Source organism: Urocitellus parryii, chromosome 9, assembly GCF_045843805.1.
Source record: "Urocitellus parryii isolate mUroPar1 chromosome 9, mUroPar1.hap1, whole genome shotgun sequence".
Classification (NCBI taxonomy): Eukaryota; Metazoa; Chordata; class Mammalia; order Rodentia; family Sciuridae; genus Urocitellus; species Urocitellus parryii.
In genome coordinates this window covers 50234093-50259524 of record NC_135539.1, presented here as the reverse complement: position 1 = coordinate 50259524, position 25432 = coordinate 50234093, and the positions used below count along the sequence as shown (strand labels likewise).

General features: G+C 40.3%; 1 protein-coding gene across 2 annotated transcripts in view; it reads right to left on the bottom strand.

The window, feature by feature from the left end:
- Jcad (junctional cadherin 5 associated) overlaps positions 1-25432 on the bottom strand; it is a 52175-nt gene that overhangs the window by 6117 nt on the left and 20626 nt on the right. For both annotated transcript variants that reach the window (XM_026402304.2, XM_026402305.2), the window contains one exon: positions 9790-13523. In XM_026402304.2, coding sequence (XP_026258089.2) covers positions 9790-13523 — 3734 coding nt within the window. The remainder of the gene's footprint in view (positions 1-9789; positions 13524-25432) is intronic.

Genomic DNA, 25432 nt, shown 5'->3' with positions numbered 1-25432 from the left:
GAAAAGAAGGGAAAAAAAGCAAGGCTCAACACAGTACAAAAGGTGAGTCATTTAAAAAAGAAGTCTGGAAGGATGATACAAGTTGTCACTAAGGAAAACAACTGCAAAACCACCTTTTCTGAAATCCATCTGAAAAACTATGTGCTATGAAGGCCACTTAGATTCCGACTTCTCTAACAGCAAAATACTTCACCATGTCCTTCTTGAACCTTTTCCACTTGGTGCCACATATGTATGATATGCTAAGTACCATAATGGTGATAACTAAGACAGTGTTGGGAGCACGCTGAGCAGATGTTATAGACTGGACGGGACAGTCTGCACTGAGGAACAGAAGGCTGCTCCTGCTCAGATGTGATTAGCTGCCCCAGGGCTAACCTGGCTGAAAGGAAGTGGAGTCCACATGAGTTATTGCCATCTGACATTTTACACTTAGCAACACCCTTGTGCCCACAAAAGCCAGCTGCAGCTGAGCACTAGAGTTTTGTGCTCAATCAGCCTCACGGTGTGCCAGTTCTGAAAGGGTCCACCTAGGAGCAAAGAGGACACTGAGAATGAGGCGGGAAGTCATTATGGCTGATAATCTGGAAAGGGCACGATTCTAGCTAGTCTGAGGGAGGCTAAGGGCACGATTCCAGTTAGTCTGAGGGAGGCTGGGCATCCACAAAACTTCAAAGCATACCCGAGGCCCACAGCCCTGGGGCCCAGACATGGGAGCCATGAAAAGAACTCTGTAAAACAACGGGCTCTTCCATTAGCTCGTGGACAGTCTAGGTTCGAGAAAAATATGGTGTGAGTACTGTAATGTTGTTTTAAATGTTCTAGTAGTTACATTCAAACAAATAAAAAGAAATAAACTTTAATAATATACTTTATTTCACCAAATATATCCAAAATGTTATAATGGTAACATGTATTAAATATAAAAAGTTATTAAGATATTCTTTTTTTGTACTAAATCTTGAAATTCTGGTGCATATTTTATACCTACAGCACATATTTCAATGTGAATGAACCACATTTCATGTGCTTACCCATCCAAGAGGACAAGGGGCTACTACTATACTGGACAGTCTGGATCTTGAAGGTAGAGTGGTTACCTGGTACTATGGTTTGGAAAAGTGTCCCCTAAAGGTTCATGTGTTAAAGGCTTGGTGGCTAGATGGTGGCATTACTGGAAGTGATGTCCCCTTTAGAAGGTGGAGCCCAGGAGAAGGAAATTAATCATTGGGAGTGAGCCTTTGAAGGGGATGTTTGAGCTCTAGTCCCTCCTCTTCCTGTCTTTTTCACTTCCCATCTACCATGAGGTAAAACGCTTTGCTATGCCATAAGCTTCTGTCATGGTGTGCTGTCTCATCACAGGCCCCAAAGCAACGGAACCAACTTACCATGGACTGAAACCTCTGAAATTGTGAGCAAAAATAAATCTCTCCTTTTTTTCAAGTTGATTATCACTGTGATGGAAAGCTAAAACGTGGAGTATTTTAATCCTCTTTCTCTGAGCTCTATTTCAGCCGATGAAAATCCACCAAGATATGTCCCAGTAGGTATTTCACGCATTAACGGCCTGAAAGCTATTGAAGGTGTGCTAATGTCTAGCCTCCTGATGGTGCTCTCTGGCTTCTTTGAACCTTCCCTCATTTTCTCCACTTTGGGCCTAAAGCAGGGAGCCCCTTACATCCTCTTTTTAGCTTTGCATTGAGTTTTTTTAAAAAATTTATATGTTTTCTTCTTTCTTTTATCTGTTTAATTGTGACCTGAATGGTTCATGGACAATTATACATATTCATACTTGTTACTTTTTTTGCATTTCTATCATGTTTTGAAGGCAGTTATTTTTCATGGATCAGTATTCTAAGGATTGGGATGTTTGATTAGTGTATTTTGGTTTTGTTTAGTATTTTATTTAATTTTTATTTTATATATTTTTTCTCTCACTTATCTGTGTCCCTTGATTCTCTTTGCTTCTGCTAACAGCCAATCTCTATTGTCTTCTCTTTCACTCTTCCTTTATTTTTTTTACTTTTATTTTCTCCCCTCCTCCCTACATCAATTCTGTTCTTTCTCTGTTCACCTTTCAAAATTATAAACCCTTTTGCAAACTTATTGTTTATTCCTGCAGGCAATAACTGATCACATCATTTCTGTTTATTGTGACAATTAACACTGTAGATGTCACAGCATGAAGTACTTCGTTTAACACTGTATATTGTTTGCATTGATTGTTGTTGTTATTTGTCTCCCCCTAAATAGTGAGATATTAGAAACCTTCAGGGATACTATAAGTCCACAGGGTAGAAAGTCTACCTCCTTAGATACATACGGTTGGATGGGTAGACACACAAACAACATGAAAAAGGAAGGGAACAAATTGCCTCAACCCAAAATGCTTCAATAATATAATCTTTTGACACCACAGTAAAAGAAATGTCAGAGTAGTTTATAATGTTCATAGTTGAATTAATTTGTGAGGTAAAAAACAATGTAGGAGTAAAATCAGAGATAGATATTCTGAAAAAAAAAAACAAGCAGAAATCCTCAAAAGGAAGGAATCAAAAAACCAAATAAAAATTCAATGAAAAGCATCCCTAGTAGACTAGACCACTTGCAAGACAGAGTTTCAGACAATGAAGCCAAAATATATAATCTTGAAAATAAAATTGACCATGGAGAAAAGATGTTAAAAAGACAATGAGCAGAACTTCCAAGGAATATGGGATAACATGAAAAGACTAAATATAAGATTTATCAGAATAGCTGAAAACTCAAAAATATAAACTAAAGGAATGCACAGGAATGAAATAATGCCAAAAATTCCACAAAGCATAAGAATGAAATGTAAAATCAAATACAGGATGTTAATAGAACCTCAAATATACAAAATTTCAACAGACCCACACTAAGGCACATTATTATAAAAACGACTAACATACAGAATTAAGAGAATTTTAAAGGCTGCCAGGTCACATTTAGAGGGAAACTAATTCAGATCTCAGATAATTTTTCAACCCAAACTCTTGAAGCTAGGTGGTCTTGGAAAAATATATACCAAGCTCTGAAAGAAAATGGATGTCAACCAAGAATACTATGCCCAGCAAAATAGAGCTTAAGAATTGATGATGAAATATAAAAAAATCTTCCACATCAACAAAAGTTAAAATAATTCACAACTAGAATGCCTGTACACAAGAACATACTTAATAAAATATTTCATAAAGAAGAAATGAAAAATAAAACTGAAAACCAGCAAAGGGAGGAATTACATTAAAAAAACTAGTCAATCAAATTCAAATTAAAAACATGAAATAAATAAAAAGATGGAATAAAAATCATTTCTCAATAATAATATTGATTATAAATGGCCTAAACTCACCAATAAAAGACACTGATTGGCAGACTCTATTAAAAAACAAGACCCAACAAGATGCTCCTCCAAGAGACTCACCTCAAAGGCAAAGACATCCATAGACTGAAGGTAAAAGGATAGAAAAAACCATATCATTCACATGGATCTCATAAACAAGCAGGGGTTTCCATCTCCATATAAGATAAAGTAAAGTGAATTTCAGGCCAAAGTTAATCAGAAGGGATGAAGGAGGACATTTCATACTGCTAAGGGAATTATACATCAACAAGACAAAACAATCATAAATATTTATGCCCCAAACAATGGAGCATCTACAGACATCAAACAAACCCCTATCAATTTCAAGAATCAAATAGACCACAACACAATAATAATGGGTGACTTTAACATGCTTTCTCATCACTGGATCCCCTCCCCCTCCCCCCAAAAAAACAACTGAATAAAGAAAATATAGAACTAAGAAATATAATTAAAAACAGACATTATAGAATATGTCATCCATCAATGACTGAATATACTTTCTTTTCAGAAGCACATGGATCCTTCTCTAAAATAGACTATATCTTCTATAAAGAACTCAAAAAGCTTAACACCAAAAAGACAAATAACCCAATCAATAAATGGGCTAAGGAACTGAACAGATACTTCACAGGTGAAGAAATACAATCAATCAACAAATATATGAATGCAAATCAAAACTACACTGAGAATCCATCTTACTCTAGTCAGAAGGGCAATTATGAGAAATACAAGTAACAATAAATGTTGGCAAAAATGTGAGGGAAAAGGTACACTCATATATTGCTATGGGATTGCAAATTGGTGCAACCACTCTGAAAAGCAGTGTGGAGATTTCTCAGAAAACTTGGAATGAAACCACCATAACCCAGTTATCCTAATCCTTGGTATAGACCCAAAGGACTTAAAAATCAGCATATTACAATGATGCAGCCACATCAATGTTTATAGCAGCTCAATTCACAATAGTTAAGCTATGGAACAAGCCTATGTGCTCTTCAACAGATGAATGGATAAATAAAATGTGGTATGTGTGCACAATGGAATATTACTCAATCTTAAAGAAGAACGACTTTATGACTCTTGCTGGTAAATGCATGGATATGGAGACTATTATCCTAAATGAAATAAGCCAATCCCACAAACCAAAGGCTGAATGTTCTAATATGCAGATGCTAACACATAATAAGGGAGGCATAGGGAAGAACAGAATGTCAGTGGATTAGACGAAGGGGAATGAAGGGAAGGAAGGGAAGAGAGTGGGGGTGGGAATAGGAAAAATGGTAAAATGTTGAATATAACTTTCCCATGTTCATATATGAATACACGGCCAGTGAAACTCTACATCATGTACAACCACAAGAATGGGATCCTAATTAGAATAAGTTATATTCCATGTATGTATAATATGTCAAAATACACTCTATTATCATGTATATCTAAAAAGAACAAATAAAAAATACTAAACAAACAAACAAAAAACCACTCTTAAGCCTGATCAATGAAATGAATGGTTGTTTTTTTGAAAAGATAAACAAAACTGATAGCATTTAGCTAGACTAGGAAACAAGTGGAATAGACATAAATAAAATCAGAGATGGAAAAGGAGACATTAGAACTTAGATCCCAGAAATACAAAGACTCAGAAGACTATTATAACAATCACACACCAAGAGGCTGAACAACCTACAAGAAATGAGCAAATTCCTGACTCAGACAACATTCAGAATTGAATCATGAGAAAATAGAAACTGTGAACAGAATAATGAGAAAGGAAGTTGGATCAATAATAAAATGTGTCTCATCAAAGGGACATCCGGGACCTGAGGGTTCAACTGCTGAACCATACAAAATATTTAAAGAACCATTACCAAGTCTTCTCAAATCATTCCAAACATTTAAAGAGGAGGAACTGCTTCTAAACCCATTCTCTTAGACCAGCATTACCCTGATACCAAAGTCAGACAAGAACACAACAACAATAAAAAAGGAAACTATAGCCAGTATCCCTGGCAAAAAGAGATGCAAAACCCCCCACAAGTTATTAGCAACACAATTGAACAACACATCAAAAATGCTAGTCATGATGGAGGGATGCAAGGATGGTTCAATAATTTATCAATAATATGATATATCATATTAATGGAGTGAAGAATAAGGGACATATGATCATTTCAATAGACACCAAACAAACACTTGAGAAAATTCAACACTGTTTCATGATAAAAATCCTGAACAAATTAAGAACAGAAGGTTTGTACTGCAGCATAATAAAGGTCATACATGACAAGTCCTCAGCTAATCTCACAGAATGGCGAAAAGTCAAACATTTTTTCCCTAAGATCTGAAATAGAAAAGGATGCCCACTTTCACCACTTCTATTCAGCACAGTACTAGGAATCCTGGCCAGAGCAATTAGGCAAGAGGAAAAATAAAAGGCACCCAAACTAGAAAGAAAGAAATCATACCTGTATGCAGGTAGCATGATTATATATAGAGAAAATTCTAAAGACTATTAAAAACTGTTATGATCTAATAAATTAATTTGATAAGGTTGCAGGATATATCAACAAACAAAAACCAGTAATGTTTTTATACACTGATAACAAACTATCTGAAAAATAAATCAAGGAAACAATCTCATTTATAATAGCTACCAAAAAAAAACCCTCTTGCGAATAAATTTAACCAAGGAGATGAAATACATCAACACTGAAAACTGTAAAACACTGATGAAATAAATTAAAGACACAAATAAGTGGAAAGATATCTCATAGATGTGAATTAGAAAAATAGGCATTGTCAAAATATCCATGTTACCCAAAGCAATCTACAGATACGTTACAATCCCTGATCAAAATACCAAACTATTTCTTCATAGAAATAGATATAAAAAAAATACTCTAAAATTTGTATGGACCCTCAAAAAACTCTGAATAGCCAAAGCAATCTTGAAGCTAGATGCAGAACTTCAAAATACATTAAAATGTTATAGTAACTCAAACATTATGGTATGGTCATTGAAACAGATACACAGACAAATGGAACAGAATAGAGGGCCCAACAATAAATACACATTTATAGGCAACTAAATTTGGGGTGTGGGAGGTACTGGGGATTGAACTCAGGGGCACTTGACCACTGAGCCACATCCCCAGCCCTTTTTTGTATTTTATTTAGAGACAGGGTCTCAATGAGTTGCTTATCAGCCCGCTTTTGCTGAAGCCATTTTTTTTTAACAAAAGTGTTAAGAACAAACAATAGGGGAAGGACAGTCTCTTAGATAAATGATGCTGGAAAAACTGGATATCCACATATAGGAAAATGAAATTAGAGTCTTATGTCTCACATACACAAAAATCAGTTTAAATGGATTAAAGACTTACATGTAAGACCCCAAAACATGAAACTACTAGAAGAAAACAGAGACAATGACGTTGGTTGAGCAATGATCTTTTTGGATATGACCTCAAAAACACAGCCAATGAAAGCAAAAATAGATGAATGGGTTCTAACAAATTAAAAAACTTCTGCACAACAGAGGAAATGACAAAGTAAGGAGATGACCTACAGAATGAGAAAAAAGCATTCACAAACAATATGCCTGATAAGAAGCAAATATACAAAACTGAGGACTCAAACAACTCAATAGCAAGAAATAAATCTGATTTTAAAAAAGGATCTGAATGGATATTTCTCAAAATATCACACAAATGATTTATAGATATATGAAAAAATGCTCAACAAGACTAATTGTCAGGAAAATGCAAATCAAAACCACAATGAGATATGACTTCACTCCTGTTAGAATGGCTATTCTCAAAAATACAAATGATTCCAGTATTAATGAGGATGTGGAGAAAAGGGAACACATATGTGCTACTGGTAGGAATGTAGATTAGTGTAGCTGCAATGGAAAAGAGGATGCAAGGTCCTCACAGTATTAAAAGTGGAACTACCCTAAGATCCAGAGATCACAATATTGGGATATATATCCAGAGGAAAGGAAATAAGCATGTTGAAGAGCCATCTGCACTCCCACGTTCCTTGCAGCATTATGGGCAGAACAACCAAGGTATGAAATCAATCTAAGTGTCTATCAATGGATAAAGAAAATGTGGTACATACACACAACGAACTACTACTCAGCCATAAAAAGAATGGAATCCTATCATTTATGACAACATAAGACACTTTAAGTGAAATAAGCCAGGCCCACAAAAGCAAATGCTGAGTCACTTCACTCAAATATAATAAGAAGATGTTCATCTCATAGAAGCAAAAAGTAGAATAGTTGTTACCAGAGGCTGGGGTGTTTGGAGGGGAATGAGAAAATGTTGGTCAAAGTATATAAAATTACAGCTAGGTAGCAGGAATAAAGTCAAGAGATCTATTACATAGCCTAGTGACTATAGTTAGTAACAGTATATTGTATTCTTGAAAAATGAAAAATGAATGGATTTAACATTGTTATCACCATAAAAAATGATAACTATGTAAGGTAACACATTGCTGATTAGCTAGATTTAGTAATTGTGTTTGAGGTCATATCCAAAAAGATCATTGCTCAACCAACATCATTGTCTCTATGTTTTCTTCTAGTAGTTTCATGTTTGGAATTTCTTCTAGTAGTTTCATTTAGTAATTCCAAAATGTATATATACTTTAAAACATCACATTGTACAAGACAAATACAATTTTGCCTGTCAATTTAAAATCAATCAATAGCTTAAAATATGGGCCATGTAAAAACCTTTTCCACTAAAATGACAAAGACTCCAAAACTTAGTACGGTCTTCTTCAGCAAAAGCCCAGCCAACGTGCCAAGTCAAAGGCCCCAACAGAGCCATGATGAACAGATTCTATCAATAATGCATTTTGCATAAGGAACAGAGCAACACTGGCTAAAAATCATACTGCATTTCTGGAAAGATTTTTAAAGTGCACCCAGCATATTTTTTAAAATTAAAATTTCTAGATTCCACTAGCTAAAACAATTGCCCTTTCCCATCTACTTCTAAACTCTTAGATTGTAAACAGAAAACAAAAATAGGGGTGGAAGGGAGCAGCACCACTTGTGGGCAGCTTGGGAAGACGGACTGACTCAGAAAATAATAACAGAAAATAAAGAGCAGGAAGTGGCAGCTCCCAGACTCTCCACTCATGGGCAGTTTCCCCTTACTCTAAAAGGGTCTGGACTCAATGATTGGAAGTTCCTTCCAGACTGCGGTTTATAATGTGAACTAACTGTCTAGTGACTTCTAGGATATATGATAGATTAATTCCCAGAGATCCCAAGAATTTGCTGGGTCTGTTTTCGTCACAGATGAGACGGTGAAATTGAGTTTATGAAAAAAAAAATCACTGTTACTGTTAATGGGGAAACTGCCCAGTGGTTCCATGAAACAGAGGGGGCCACATTAAAACACACTAAGGTAAGACAACAGAGAGGGTTCAAATGCCTCACATGAGACTTAGCAATGAAAACTTAGGGGACTTTAAGAAACAGAGCTGGTGGGTGGCTGTGGTTTGAATATGGTTTGTCCCCATCAAAACTCATGTTGGAGGCTAATCCCCAGTGTAAGGTACTGAACAGCAGCAGGGCCTTTAAGAGGGGACTGCTTTTTACAGGGAGTGATACAGAGAATGGGTCAGTTGTTTCCAGACCATGTTGTTACAGGTGAGCCTGGAACCTCCCCTCGCTCTGTCACATACGTGCACCTGCAGATGCATCTGTTATGAAGTAGCATGAGGCTGTGGTCAGGTACAGCTGCCCCGTCTCAAACTTCTCAGCCTTCAGAATTCAGCCAAAATACAACTTCTTTCTTTATAAATAACCTGGTCTCTGGTATTGTTACAGCAACAGAAATGGACTTAAGACAGTGCAAACTGTGAATTTAGCCTACTAAATCTTGAAATGTTTCATAAATGGTGAAAAATTGGGAAGCAAAGAGTATTGGAAGGTACACAACCTAAAGGGACTGATGATCAAATCAACCTGGTGTATCTTTTCATAACAGAAAATAAAGAGCAGTGAAGATCACTTGGGTGAATGCCTGTTATTTTAGGAGGAGATAAAATGCTGTGGTCTCCAAGGAAACTTATGAAGTTGCCTGGGATAATGGATGCTTTGTTGTCTTACCTTGTTATAGTAAGAGGCCCGAAAAGTTGATTATATAGATAATTTTATACAGTTGTTTACATGGATAATTTCTATAAAAGATCCTGATTTCTAAGGAAATGTTCTGGATAATTCTTTGAAAATGAACAATCTTTTGATGAAATGATCCACAGGGTCTACTTTCTCAGAATATGCAGATTTACAATATTGATAAACCTTTTTTTTAATCAATTTAGGATTTCAAATTAATAACAAACGCTGGCCTTCTTGCCTAACTTCTCACCTGGGCACCAGAAGCCTTGATCCATGTTCTTCCGCTCCCTCTGACCTGCCAGATGCCCATTTTCTTCCTGAGAGATGACATCCTTGGAGACAGAGGGCAGGTGCCCAGCTCTCCATGATCGGTCCCCACTGCTCAGGGACTCAGGTCCTCCTGGCTGCGAGGCCTGGCTCCCGGGGACATTCAGTTCCTCCGCCTCCCCTGCAGAGTCTATGTTCTTGAAGCTCAGGCACCTCATCCGAGACACAGAACTCACCTCTTTCATTCTTATCAAGCGGTCAGGGTCCGCCCTCCTCTGGGGGGATGCCAGTTTTTCTTGTAAACTTTCAATTGCTTTGGAAGGGTTTCTGAGCCTCTTTTCTGAGCCTGCCACATTTGGGGTCCTTTCTATAAAATGGAACAAAGTGGACCTGAAGGGTGGTTTTGCCCCCACATCCTTTGGCTCCAAGGACTTGGACTCCAAGTGGTTGGGCTGAGGCTCAGGACTGGTGGGTTGGCTGGTAAGGACCCCATCCACATTCAAGGGCTCACAAGTCTGGGGAGCCCTTTCCCCTACAAAGAGGGGGCTTTCCGTCCAGCCACACTTTCTCCTGCCATAGAAGGCATCAGTGGTAACCAGGGGTGCATCTGATGGCACTGAGCTGGGTAGTGACTTTTCCTTGGAGGATTCTGGGCTGCAGGCACTTGTATCAGACTTGGGTGGTTCATTCTGTCCTGTTCTGGTGCCCCGCAGGAGGGACTCCACAGCCACCTCAATGCCCAGAATCCTTTCTGCCCTCTCCTGCAGGGACTCCTCTTGGGGGATTTCTATTGCTCTTCCTTTGCCCAAAGATCCGTCTAACTTACTGACATTCTGCTCTTGCCCCATTGTGAGCCCCACAGACCGTAAGTCTGGTGCTGAGAGGCCTCGATTTTTGACAGTAAGGGACAGTGGGACTACTGTGTCCTTCTCTTTACCATCATTCTTCGGAGAGACCCCTTTGTTCAGCTGCACAGAACTTAGAGCATTGGTGAGTTTCAGACTTTCTGGTGGCTCTTTAGATTCAGCCAGATAGGACAGAGGTGCTGGTTTTGTGTCACTTGGTCTTGAAGACATCATTCTTTTCACAGGACCTGAGCTGATTAGCTGCTCATTCATTCCATTTACAACCTTTTGGTGTTGCTTGTCTGTAAGTAGGCCTCCATCTGCCAACTGGAAAGGGCCATTTCTGCTGTCTTCTGCCTGCAGGGGGCCTGGGAATTGAGGACGGGCACAGGGGTGGCCAGGATTTGGTTCCTCGCTCCAGCTCTCAAATCTACTTATAATTCTTCCCAAATGAAACCCTGGATCCTCTGGCACCAACACCCTGGGCTGCTGCTCCTTGTTTTCATGGAAGCCCTGGTTCCTTGGTCCAGAGTCAGCGTAGTCTTCCTGCTGCTGTTCAGTCTCACTTTCCTCAAGGCTGCTGTTGTAGCTTTCTTCCCCTTCTTGAAGCTCCTTGTTGAAACTTTCTAACTGACTGATCAGATCCCAGGGTCGACGACTAACTGGTTTCAAGAGAAACTGACCAAATGGCTGTTTACTGTTGCAGGGGCCCGCCATGGGTTCCCCCTTCACCACCTCAGGCTTAGGCGCGGGGTGGGCTTCATGTTCTTGGACAACCACACAAGGCTGACTCTGGCCCACTTTTGGCACAAGTGCCTGATTTACAGATGAGGAAGTCCTTGAGAAAGCACTGTTGCTAGATGGGCTGAGGGACATTTGACCTTTTAGGCTATGAGCATCTGGCTTCTGGTTTTGGTCACCAGACACTAATGCTGTGTGCAAGAGAGCTCTGGAGGCGGGGGGTTCTATGGATTTGGGGGCTGGTGCTGTGTTGCTCATCCCTCCCATGTTTTCATCAGGAAGGAGCTGGGATCTTTGGGATTCTTCAGAGAAGTTGGTTTGAGTTTGCTGATCTTTGTATTGATGCCCTGGCCATGGGCTAGAATACTTGAACTCTCTGTGTTTTGCAAGGTGGATAAATCTGAGGTCATGTGTTTGTTTGTCTTCTTCTAGTTCCCCCAGATCGAGTTTCGTGAACTCTGTTCTCCCGACCATGCTTCCTGTGAGAGCTTGCAGCTCCAGGTCAGTGGAAGATGTGCTCAACAGACTTTGTTCCTGCAGAGCTGTGCTCTTATCAACCCTGTGCTTTTTATCAGCAGTCTGTTTTAAGTCATTGTTGTTCGTATCTATATCTGGCAGATGTGATTCTGATTTAACTGGGATGGAAACCAAACAAAATATGGTCTCGTTCATTTTTTTCTTTGAAGTTTTCTTGGTCTGAATCCCAGTTTCAAACTTTCTGAGCTTGGTTTGGACTTCCCAGGTACTTTCACTCTGTGGGTCTGGGGAGGAAACCTGGCCTTCCTCACGTCCATGCTGGCCTCCTCTTATGCCAGTCCACTGTTCTCTTACAATGCAGGGATCTCTCTGGTCAGAGAAGTTTCCATCTTCCCCATTCCCAGGGTGCTGGCCCCACAGCCACCGGGGGCTGGGATCAGCAAAGGCCAGGCTCCTCTCCTTCTCCGACAGGGGTATTGGGCCCTGTGCATTCACAAGGGCACCATCGCATTTCATTTTCCCATGAGCTGGCTCTTGGGCAGTAATGGGACCAGAGTGATATGGTCTATCATCAAGCTTCATTTCTTCACAGAAACCCATAGGTTTAGCTAGTTTAATATGTCGTATCCGTGGATCATCAAAGGGGATGTACTGAACAGAGCTTTCATGGGCAGTGACAGGACTGGAGAATTGAGGGAGCCCTCGAGGAGAGCCAGGGCTCATGCTGTACTCATTCCCTGTTCCAACAACACCAGAAGGACGTGGACAACTGGCCCCAGGCTTCTCAGTAAGATGTTGCGGTTGACTGTGTTCACTATTCACGTGTCTGGGTGCTGTATCTTCCAAGTAGGGGTTTGGGATATGCTGGGGGGGCGACCTGTATGAAGGCGGAGGCACATAAACTGGAGGCTCCAAGCCAGAGTCTGACATGCTGAGCTCATGCCTAGAGTCATTAGTTTTGGTCAGGTAGGAACCGTGGGGGTCCGTTTGCTGGCTGCCCTGAAAGTCGCTGTTCTCTCCTCTGGTCTGTTGGTGTGAGCCATACAATGGAGGCTTGAGGGGTCTCCCAAATTTAGGCCGTGAAAAAGGGGTCAGGGAGCCACCCTTCTCAGGGTTCCTTGTGGACTCCAAATTTGGAGCATACGGTGATATCAAAGGAACATCTGGTACGTGTCCATCACTTACTGGAATGGGAATTTCCATGCAGCTCAGGCTTTCAGGGGAAAGACCTCGAGGCAATGACCGGGATTTCTTTTTGTTCTGAGAAGTCAACACATGTTCACCTTGAATGAATGGGTACAGCTCTTGAAACAATTTCTCCCCATCACCATCAGACATCTGCTTCCCTAACTTCCTTGGCTGGTTCCAGCTTTCCAGGCTTACGTTCTGCCACTTGGCAGAACCCGACATCCTCAACTCTTCTTCCCAAACTGCCTTCTTCATCACGTCCTCTGTCCTTCCTCCGACTTCCCATGAACCCTCCCTTACGTGGATGGGCATACTGTGGGCTTGGGCCATTCCTCTGACCTCCAGGTCTTGCCGGTCTCTTGGACTCAGCAAGCTACTGACCTCCTGTCCTCCTCTTCTCCAATAGGCCTGGTTGTTACCGATCTGGGGCTGAGAGGACCATGCTAAGGTGGGTCGATTATAAAACCTACAAAAGAAACAAAGAGGCGTAGATGTTACACCCAGAAGAAACATGCACTTCTCTGCTTCTGTGGCTGGTGTGAAATCAAACTTAAGTTAGTGCCTTTGAAAGATTGCTACCCAATCACAGTGTTTGCCAATTTTAAGGAAAACAAGTCCCACTGATCACAGATGGAGGACAGCCACATATTTTGCCAGCAAGGGCTGAGGAGTGGCAGCAGCAGGCTACCCAGAAGAACACAAAGGATGCTGGGTGTATGAGATATCAAGGCCTTTATGTTAAAACCCCCAAGGAAACAAGGGCATGCCCTGGAACAGTTCCTCAAGGTGTGGCCTTTGACAATCTGAGCACATTCCTGGCTAAATCCAGACTTACTGAGCAATCTCTGGGAACCTGCTTTTGATGATGCCACTCTACAGCAGTGATTCTTAATCTTCAGGGAGAGTGGGAATCACAGAAGGGTTGCTAAAACACTGGCTGCTCACTCCCTTCCCGTTTCTGATTCAAAGAGTAACTGGACGGGGCTATAGGAATGTCTAACAAGGTTTGGGCAGGAGATGCTGCTGGTCCTAGGACTTTACTTGGCCAGTTATTACGGTGTCAACATGACTGCACATCTGAATCGGGAGGGACCTTACAAATCCCAGTGCCCAAGCAGTGTCCTAGATGCATTACATTGTAAATTTGAACATCAGGAGTGATCAGGCATCAGAATTCTTCCACATTTCCCCAGGTGTCCCTGGTATGCAGCCAAGACTGAATACCACAGGCATACTTCCCCTATGGTGAGGATCACCAGTCATGCACAGCATAAGGTTAGTAAATGATATTCGCATATCTGACAGTATTCTCGTAAGATTATAAATGGAACAGAAAAATACCTACTACCTAGTAATGCTGTAGCCACTGTAACATTGCAGTGTAACACATTATTCACGCGTATGGGGGGAGGCTGGTGTAAGCACGCCTGTTGCATTGCCAGTCATATAAAATACAGCACATATAATTATGTATAGTCATAATACTTGATAATAAGTGACTATGCTATTGGTTTATATATTTAGTACACAATATTTTTGTCATGCATTTAATTGTCCTTCTTCTACTTCTTAAAAAAAAAATCTATTGTAAAACAGTGGCAGGCAGCCTTGTACATTTAGCCTCTCTCTTAATTGCACCAAGAGGCCACATTGCATAACTGACCTATACCACTGAGATTTGTACAAGGACAAAGTCACCTAAGTACAATTTCTCAGAATGTGGCTCTATCATTTGGTGAAATGTGACTGTATATACATTACCAAATCTCAACACATGAAAGTTCAAATTCAGTAGGTCTGGGTCTAGCCCAGGCATCTGTATTTTGAACAAGCAGTCCAGGGGATTCTTATCCTTAAGCAATTTGGGAAATACTGCTATGGCTAACTTTGAGATTGATCAAAGGAAGAGCAGATGCAGATGGAGAGTGGGCTGTGTTTGTGGGGAATTTTGTCAGGCAGGAAATGGTAGTATCAAATGCAGGCTGCTCTTTACTACCTGATAGTACATACTGCTTTCCTAGTGAGCCCTCAGAAAATACAGATGCCAGGACCCAACCTCAGAAATTTGGATTTAATTGATCTTGTAAGGAGCCTGATAGCATTCTATTTCAAAATCTCTCCAGATGATTCTAGCAGGCATCTAGGGGTTTAGAATCACAGTTCTAATGCAACCAATGAAATTATCCATATAACACTGTTACACTGTGCATGAATAATAAAGGACCAGATAATAAGAAACATTAACTGGAAGGGAGCCTGGGGGACTCAACTATTTTGATTAACCATGGGCTAAGCAGATGAGAGTGTCAACTCTAAAACCATTGTTTTTGTAGATTATTAAAGTATTTTATATTCATTGTTGAAAATGAATGTTGGAAAAACATAGAAAATACAAAACCAAACATTACTTGTAATCCTGCTGTTCTCAGAGATAGTCACTTTAATATGTGTCTTCTAGTCTATGTGTATATGAAAACATGGATTTTCAAACAGCCTCACTATTCTAGGCATCTAGGCTCATGGGAACGTCTCCCATACCCATGCTACATACAACAGCTAACAAACAGTGGCTGCTTCATACCAGCTCCACACTGAGTGTTTTCTGTCCATTTATTCACTTAAACCTCACCGGCATCCCTCTGTGGTAGGAATGACTGTCATTCCCATTTTACAGAGGAGGAAACTGAGGCAGGGAAATTGGGCGCTTATACTATGCTGTGCATTGTGCTAAGCCTGTGCAATGGCTTCTTCCATTTAAACTGTACAACAAATGAATTTCATGATTGATTTTTCTATTTCTATAAGGAATGGCATTGGGGTTTTAATTGGAATCACTTTGAATCTGTATAGAGCTTTGGGTAGTATGGCCATTTTGACAATTTTGACAATATTAATTCTGCCTATCTAAGAGCATGAGAGAGATCTATCCATCTTCTAAGGTCTTCTTCTATTTCTTTCTTTAGTGTTCTGTACTTTTCATTGTAGAGGTCTTTCATCTCATTTGTTAAATTGATTCCCAGTTGTTGTTTTTTTTTCCTTTGAGGCTATTTTGAATTTCTCTTTCAGAGGATTTATCAGTGATGTATAGAAATGCATTTGATTTATGGGTATTGATTTTATATCCTACTACTTTGCTGAATTCATTGATTAATTCTAGAAGTTTTCTGGTAGAGTTTTTTGGATCCTCTAGGTATAGAATTATGTCGTCAGCAAATAATGATAAGTTCTTCTTTTCCAATGAGTATCCCTTTAATTTCTTTCGTCTAATTGCTCTGGCTAGAGTTTCAAGGACTATGTTGAATAGAAGTGGTAAAGAGGGAATCCTGTCTTGTTCCAGTTTTTAGAGGGAATGCTTCCAATTTTTCTCCGTTCAGAATGATGTTGGCCTTGGGTTTACCATAGATAGCTTTTACAATGTTGAGGTATGTTCCTACTATCCCTAGTTTTTCTAGTGTTTTGAACAGGAAAGGTGCTGTATTTTATCAAATGCTTTCTGTGCATCAATTGACATAAAGAATCATATGATTCTTATCTTTAAGTCTATTGATGTGATGGATTACATTTATTGATTTCCGTATGTTGCATCAACCTTGCATCCCTGGGATGGACTCCACTTGATCATGGTGCGCTATGCATATGTGGTACGATTCTACATCGTGTCCAGCCAGTGAAAAGTTGTGCTCCATATGTGTGTAATGAATCAAAAAGCTTTCTGATGTCATGTATAACTGATTAGAACTAATAAAAATAAATTAAAAAGAATAAACTGTATGACCACCTTTACTTCCCCCCTGTGCCAGGTAAGGAAACTGAGGTACAGATATGCTAAACAACTTTCCTAAATTACATAATTTTTACAAAGCTGGGAAATAATTAACCACTATGCCTTTACTTTTTTAAATGTAATGAAAACTTCTTCAAGTGCTTGATTACCATGGGTGAACAGTATTCCATCATACATACATACCACTGTACCAGTATGGACGTTTATGAAAATTCCATCCAAACACACTTTGTAGAAACACTACTGTCCACAAACACTGATTGCAAGCCTCATATTACTTAGAATAAATCTTTAGTTTTTTAAAAGGACTGAGTAGTCAAGAAGCACACTATTGAGTTGACCTTATATAAACCATCTCAGTGTACAGTCCCTCCTGTCATGTAGAGGACAGCTGGCTTTGTTGAACCTTCTCATCCCTACAGAGTATAATTTTTTTTTCTCTCTTGAAATAAGTGGAAATAATTTCTCATTATTTGAATTTGCATTTCTTTGATTACCAGAAGATCAATTTTTTTCATGTGCTTAAGTGTCATAAAGTGATTTATACAACATAGTCCACTTCTCAGCTGGTGGTAGGCCAAATGAAAACTACAAGGAACAGGGAGGTTCTCAGAGCCATGCAGTAATGGCACATAAAGGCCCAGGAATTGACTGGGCTCAAGGGGAACCATTCCCAACACATATATAGAAGGTTACTGCTCTGTAAGGAATGCCAATAAAAAATTATGTTATTATTAATATCATTTTTATTTTGGAATAATTTCTTTGCATTAAAAGATGAGAGTCCCCTGAGTCACTAGTGATGGGTAGAAAACATCGGGAAATCATTTTGAGGTGAAGTGTGTGGCCCTGAGCAGCGCAGATCCTTCTGTACTTACTACTCACATCAGTACAGGCTGTTGACAACAGAGTGGGAGGAGGTCACGATTTCATTGTTGCTTTTGTTGTCATCAGAATCGTGTTTGGAACACTCTGGGTTTAGAATGCTTAGCAGGGCCCTCCCGGGGGCCAGTACTATCAGATTGATCATTTTGGAGGCTATCGCTCCTTGCACACCTACCCACTCTGAAAGCTGCAGTTTCTTCTCCTAGAGAGTCCTGTATGATAGCCCATCCATAGCATGAGAAAAACCTTAGAAGATAAACCATTACAAGTCTTTAGTACCAGGTGAGTACTGAAAAGGTGCTGCTCAGTGGTAGAGAGCTTGGCTAGCATGTGTAAGGCCCTGGTTCCATCCCGAGCACAGGGGTGGGGAGGGAGGAGTCTTCAGTACACACTGGCTACAGGGTATCAGACTCTAGAAAGTTCAGGGGAAAAACTTTAAAACTGCAACTTAATAAGACATTGCAATCGTCACAGCTTCAACTGTGAGAGTGCACAATAATTCATGGGGTATGTGGAGAATGCTTGGCAGCAAAACTACTTACTTTGTTCTACTCTTAAGCTGATTATACGTGGGCTTCATACACCAAAGGCTTTATTAAACATTATTCTTATTCCTTACCCTTATAAACATTTTCAGGAATGCTCGACTTTATAATCTGGCTCATTTTCTCAATTGATATTCTGATTTCACAGTGAACATGTGTTGCTCGTAGAGAGGTAGCTGAAATCCCAAGGTGCTATTGGTATAGGTACATGCCACAAGCACAATCAGATGATGTATAAAATATAACATAAATGGGACAAGAGTACAAATAGACTGCCTTTCTATAGATGTTAATGTGGTTAGAATTTCCTCTCCATACAAATGTTATCATCTTAACTTTGTCAAAACTAATAAAAATGGCTAAGTATTCTGGGTTAAAATTTTTTCTATTTGCATAATACACCAAAATCCCAATTTAAGAAAAAAGATATCATTTGAGAAATTTTAAATAAACTACCTTAAAATATAGTAGTTCATAAGCATAGAAAACTATAAAGCATTTACTGAACAACCATCTATTTTGAACCTGCTCTGAGGCAGGCTCTGACAGGCACACATGAACCCCACATGGTGAGAGTTCTGGCAAATTTCTCTTTCAGACCAGTTATCATATGTGGATATTCTACCAGCTAAGATAAACAGCACCCCTTACCATACCACATATGTACTTGCCCATGCAACTTCAAAGCCAAGAATGTTTTCTAATACCTTTAAGAAGATAAGGTGAAATCAAACTCCTTTTTTTGAAAAAATGATTTACATTTAGCAAACATTAACAATAGGACTCTTTACATAAACATGCTGGACACATTGATACGGGGTGGGAAAAAGATAAGGCAGTGAAGTGGAATATGAAAGGCCAAATGAGTTGTGCTTACAAGTTCAATGGGACAAGCAGAATCTTTACACAGAATTCCCTGGAGAAAGGGAGAGGGAAGGGCAAGCTCCACATCATATCCCAGAAGAGACAGATAAGGTCAACAAAATAACTGACAAAAAAAAACTGTTTGGAAAATATTTGAAATATGAACATATGAAAAATGACACGTCTAAAGAAAAATTAGCAAATGTACTCACTGTATGTATAAGAGCAAATAAAAAGAAAAATGAGAAATTTCTGTTAGTTCATATGACTCATTTCCAACCACAGTGGAAAATACTATGCTTTTTTTTGTTTTCTTTTTTTGTGTGATGTTGAGGATTGAACCCAGGACCTTGCTGGAGCTAAGCAAGCACTCTCCCACTGAGTTACAACCCAGCCCTGACCTGCTTAAAGAACGGCAATATTTGAGATGACTTTTAACCACTGTTTCCATGCTTTAAAAAGATTATCTTCTCAGCAGACTCCAGGGTGCTCATGAGCTGCACCAACTTGTGACCTCTGGGCATGCGACAGCCTAGAACTGTGCCAGGCAGCCAGTGGGCAAGGGATAGATGTGGAGAGGCTTGCTGCCCATCTGACTGAACTAGGAATTCTGTGGGAAATGAAACACAGACACTGAAGTTACTTCTCCTACCTCCAGGAACACAACTCTACCTCCCATGGGTGGCCCTCACAGTCTAATAGGGGTAATGGACAGAGAGGCTCCATTAAATTCATGTGGGTCCTGATCCAGTGATTTCTTTCTGGTGCGCCAGTCTGCAGTCTAGCAGATGCCTGCTGCTAGACCACCTTCAAGCTCTAATGTCATGTACTGGACTAGTGGACTGCTGCAGCACTTTGCTTCAGTGGTATTAAAAAACCACTCCCCTTCTATAGGGTCAATTGTTCTTACCCAGCTAAACAAGTTTACAGGTAGTGCAACCTCCTCCAAGAAGAAGGCTTCTTCTCTAGGTTGACATGGCAGAAGGAACTGTGGGCATCTCCTTAGAGTGACCCATTTTCACCAGCCCAGATTAGGTGCTCAACACACTTCCATAGGTTCTGCCATCTCTCCCTACAAAGTTCTCTTCGGTTGCCTGGAAGCCTGCAATTCCACTTCTCACTGTACAGTGGGATATTCAATGTACCATAATGTGCAAATAACCCTCTGACACAAGGATAGCAAATAGGCTAATTCTGGAAATGGGAAACAGGAGTTCAGGAGAAGATTAAGAATGAAGTGCAGAGGTTAGCATAAATTACACATCAGTCATAAGAAGAAGCTGCTCAGAAACATAATGGAGAAACATTACTACTCATCCCACTTGGCTGTACTGGCAGAGTTGTAACCAGAAAATCCACAAATGCCTGGTCAGACTGCTAACGTGCTGCTGTAACTGATTTTTACAATGTCACAATAAATGACTGCAGATGACAAATAGTATAGATTAGCTAAAATAAAGTACCTTGCCGACAATTTTAGGGTTATTTTTAGGTTATTTAACAAAATACACAAGCTTGATAAGGGGTTTGGAAGAAAAAAGTGAAATTAATTTTGGGGCTTACAAACGGTGTTAAATTTAGCCATCTGAACGAGGGGCATAGAAACCAATTCAAAGGCAGTCAGGCTGTCAGTGTGGACAGTGGTAAATAAGTGGGATGTGTCTTGGCAAAGCACCTGCTCATAAACTGGCCCCTGAAATCAGTTACAACACAGGCTTTGAACTCCTGAGCTTGGATCTGGGTTCCACAAAGATTAGCTCAGAATAGGGGGAAAAAAGACATTTTGGAAGGCATCTCTGCTGTGGTGCCAACTGGCTCTCTCACAGGACCATAATATTTTTAAAATTCTGATGGTTAGAAATGAACATGAATTGCTCTTTTGAGGGTGCCAACAGCTTTGTGAAGCATCACTGCACTAGGATCTTAATAGATTTTTGATTTTGCAAGGTCCAATAAAGATCCTTTAGATATGGAACAAAAGTCACAGACCCCCCTCAAAAAGCCCTGCTGCCTCAGGGAGTGATGTCTGGGTTTTCTGCTTGCTTTTAATACATGAGTAAATGCACAACTTGTGCTGATATGAAAGAATGAGCCATCTTAGAAACTGTGGTGATAATTCTGGTAGTATAGATTGAGCATACTTAATCTGAAAACCTGAAATGTTCCAAAGTCTGAAATATTTTGAGCAAACTTTGGATTTCCAGATTAAGGATGTTCAGTCAATAAAGCTTAGGCAACTATTCCAAAATCCAAAAACATCCGAAATCTGAAACACTGTTGGTACCAAGTATTTCGGGTAAGGGATACTCAACCTTTAACATCTTTTCAATATATGTAACAGAATCAGGGACTGGTCTCGGTCAGTCGGTGCCCCCGCAACCCCCGTTCTAGTGCTGGGCATGAATTCAGTGTCTCTACATGCTAGGTAATTTTGCTCAACCACTGATCTACACTCCATCCCTCAAGGGAATGCATCTGAAGCTGACTCACATTCAGTGGCTACCAACAAATCTATGCAAAGGAAAGAAAAAGAAGAGAGAAGGAGGAGGAAGGAGAGAAATACAAATGAAAGAAGTGCCTAAGATTTGCATGGAAGGAGAAGAAAAATCATATGGAGACAAGGTAAGGTGGGACTTGGTGGAGTGCCACCCCAGGTGGGCCACTGACTGATTAGCACCTCTTCTTGTGAAACATGTCATCTTTGAGCAACATTCTTCCTACAAGTACACTTAGAAGAGAGGAAATCATGTTTCAAAAATCCCCTGTCTTTGACTCATGTCAGTTATTTAAATGAGCCCACTTGTTTCACTGACTAAAATGGCAAGGACACACGGATGACTCAATTTAAAAGCAAGAAGACACCAGAGTCCTCCTTATTCCAGAAGCAGCCTCCCCACAAGGACATATGCCAACGTTCCTATCCACACAAAGATCCTAATGACAGATCACCCTCTCCCTTTACATAAAAAATAATCCCACACACCATCAATTGAGCCCATAGGGAAGCCACCCCACAGAATGTCTTCTCAGGGAGGGGCATCAAACACTAAAGAAATAGCTCCCCACTTGAGCTACCAGGTAAAGCCCCAGTAACAAAAAGTAGGGGCAGATACCTACCACTTTTGTGATATGGCCCTTTGCATCTAAGTACCTGGTAGCTATATCTGTATTTAAGAGAGGTTATTATTAATCACCTTCTGATTTATTTTCTAAGGATAAAGTGTTTAGGTGGAGATAAGCAGGACAAGGAGATGGTATCTGCAGTCAGGTCTAAGGCACCCAGAGGGCTGCTCTGGGTCAATAGAACAGCCACAGTTTGTGGTACCTGCATGGGTTTAAGGATAATCCAGCATCTTGTGGCTTTTTACTATAGCACCAGGGAGCAGTACAACAATGCTGCCTGGAGCATGTGAGCAGCAGCCCAGCACCAACAGGATGGCATAGCTTTAAATACCAGCAGCACAACTCTCTGACTGCAGGTCTCCTGCCATGTCCTTAACTTCTCTCTGCCTCTGACATCTCACATACATTGAGGGATGGATGGGAACAATCTTGCCTTTCTGGAGTTTTCTGGGAGGCAGCAAATAAAATAATATATTTGAAGAGTTTAGCAAAATGACTAACACAGAAAAAAAAAACTCTTGTTTTTAGATATTATTGCTATTAATCCAATTAAAGTAACTCTTCAGTGGATAGGTAATAGAACTGCTCCCCTGCATCGTCAGGGGAAGGAGGTACAGGTGAACACAAAGGACAGAAGAAGAGAGCTAAGTGTCTCTTAATGTAATGATTATTTTAGATCAGTATTGTCCTTCTCTAAGTCATAATCAATAGGCTATCACAGGAGCTGAAATAATGATACAGCTAACTGTCATAACAAGATGCCCATCCCAGAGATGGCTGAAGTTACACCCACTTCTACAAAGACGATGTGGAACAAACCAATATTTAGTTTATTAAAGCAAAATAGGAAGAACAAGCTCCAATCCACTTGTTGTCATGTAAATCTAATAGATAAGGCAGATTATTTCAGTATTTTCATACTTGCTCTTTAAGATGGATATATTTTTACCTAGTTAAACTATCTTTATTAGTGTTGTCCCTTCAGTAGCCACTACAGTAGCCACCGTAGACATGAAAGAAAACACCCTTGGTTCTAACATCCATTCCACATTTCCAACACACCATTTTCACTCATGGATTCATTTACTCAGTGAATATTTGTGGACTGCTGTCTCTGCCTCTGATCCACCATTCTTTGGAAGCTAAGCTCAGAGTAGGGAGAAGTGGGGAAGGCAGACACTAGGGAGCACATGCCAGGAGCCTGCAGAGCTGTGGAAAAGGCCCTCTTGTCCATGCTCTTGCCCTACACCATGCATAAGAACAGAGAGATACCAAGAGGTAGGAAAGCTACCTAAAGGCCCTGTGGTCCCACTGCTGGACATGGCAGTGTGAGAAACTACACTTCTAGTCTAGGTTTTTTTGTTCTTCATCAAGAACTTGGAACCAGTCATCTTGGAAGCAAAGCAATGGGCTCGAAAGATCCACTCAGGTCTTGGTTAGCCCCATGTTTATTGTTGTTACCACCCAGTGTCTCTCGGCTGGGTATTTCCTAGCTCCCGATCTCATCCAATTCTTTTTTTTTTTTAATTTTATTTATTTATTTATTTTTATTGATTGTTCCAAACATTACAGAGCTCTTGATAAATCATCTTTCATACATTTGACTCCATTGGGTTTTGAACTCCCATTTCTACCCCAAATACAGATAGCAGAATCACATCTGTTACATACTCACATTTTTACATAACGGCATATTAGTGACTGTCTTAATCTGCTACCTTTCCTAACCCCTACTATCCCCCCTCCCCTCCCCTCCCACCTTCCCTCTCTGCCTCCTCTGCTGTTGTTCAATTCTCTCCCTTTTTTTCCCCCTCCCCCTTGCCCATCATAACCTCTTATACTTTTGTGTATCATTGAAGGTCTCCTACCATTTGCATATCCTTTCCCTTCTCTCTCCCTTTCTCTCCCCCCATTCATCTTTGTTTACTGTTAGTCTTTTCCTCATGCTCTTCCTTCCTGTTTTGTTCTTAGTTGCTCTCTTTATATCAAAGGAGACATATGGCATTTGTTTTTTAGGGCTTGGCTAGCTTCACTTAACATAACCTGCATCCAATTCTTAAAGAAGAACCTCTCCACAAGCCACGCTCCTCTTGGTGATGTCACAGCCACCCAGACACGCATAACTCCAGGCTGCAGTAGTCTTCCCACTAACTCTGAAAGTGCTTCCTTATCACTATGCTTCTGGAACTCTGTGTTCAAAGGATCCAAAGTGCTTCTTGTTGGAAAAAGCTGACAATGGCAAAGCAACATGAGAGCATGTGCCAGAGAGGACGGGTACCCAGGCACTTCTGGAAGGTCATGCTGCTCCTGAACAAGAACAAAGCACCCCCAGGGAAAGGTATCCAAAGGGACCAGGGGAAACAGGAGGTTTCAATCTGCATGTGGGCTCAGAGTATGCCAGACCAGGAATATACACTTTTCCCTGTGGAGAAGTCAAGAGAGCCATGCCTGATGCTCAGGGTATGAAACAAGCGTTAAAAGATAAATAATGTGTGTTGGTTTATAATTTTGTGAAAAGAAAGAGCTACACAGCAACAGATGTTGAACTTGAAGATTCCTTTTTTGGAAAACCATTGTAAGTGGGATACGATTTGAGAGGAGCTTCAAAGGCTCCAGCAAATTAACTGTTTACCGTATCCAGTAGCACCATCTAGAATGGGTGTTTACTGATCGGATAGAAGCCTCCCAAGATGAGGGCCCAATGCCACCACATCAGAGACTCTCCCAGTTTGCTGAGTCTCTAATTAGTCACAACTGCCACTGATGACAGAAAATAATTACAAGTTATTGCCATGGTTAACTAACAAATTTTTTTCTACTAGAATTCCTGGGGCAAAGCGGAGAAGAGTCTATTGTGGTGTGACTTTCAGATTCAAACCTCAGCTAAGTCAAGTCATTTTACAGCTTCCTCTGATTATAATATTTCACAGGAAACACATTAAGGAAACCGAGAATGCCTGATAACAGTCTTTTACATATTTTACGGTAGCTAACTATTATTCAGTTGTGGCTACTGGCATTTGAAGTATGCAGTTTCCTCCAGGTACAGATAACACACAACTTTCCCTGATCGGCGTCCCCTAGACCATCATGTGCAAGTGCCATGTGTATATTGGTTAGGAAGCAAGGCCTGTGGGCTCTTGTGTACCATGGAAGTGACTTTCATGCCAAACC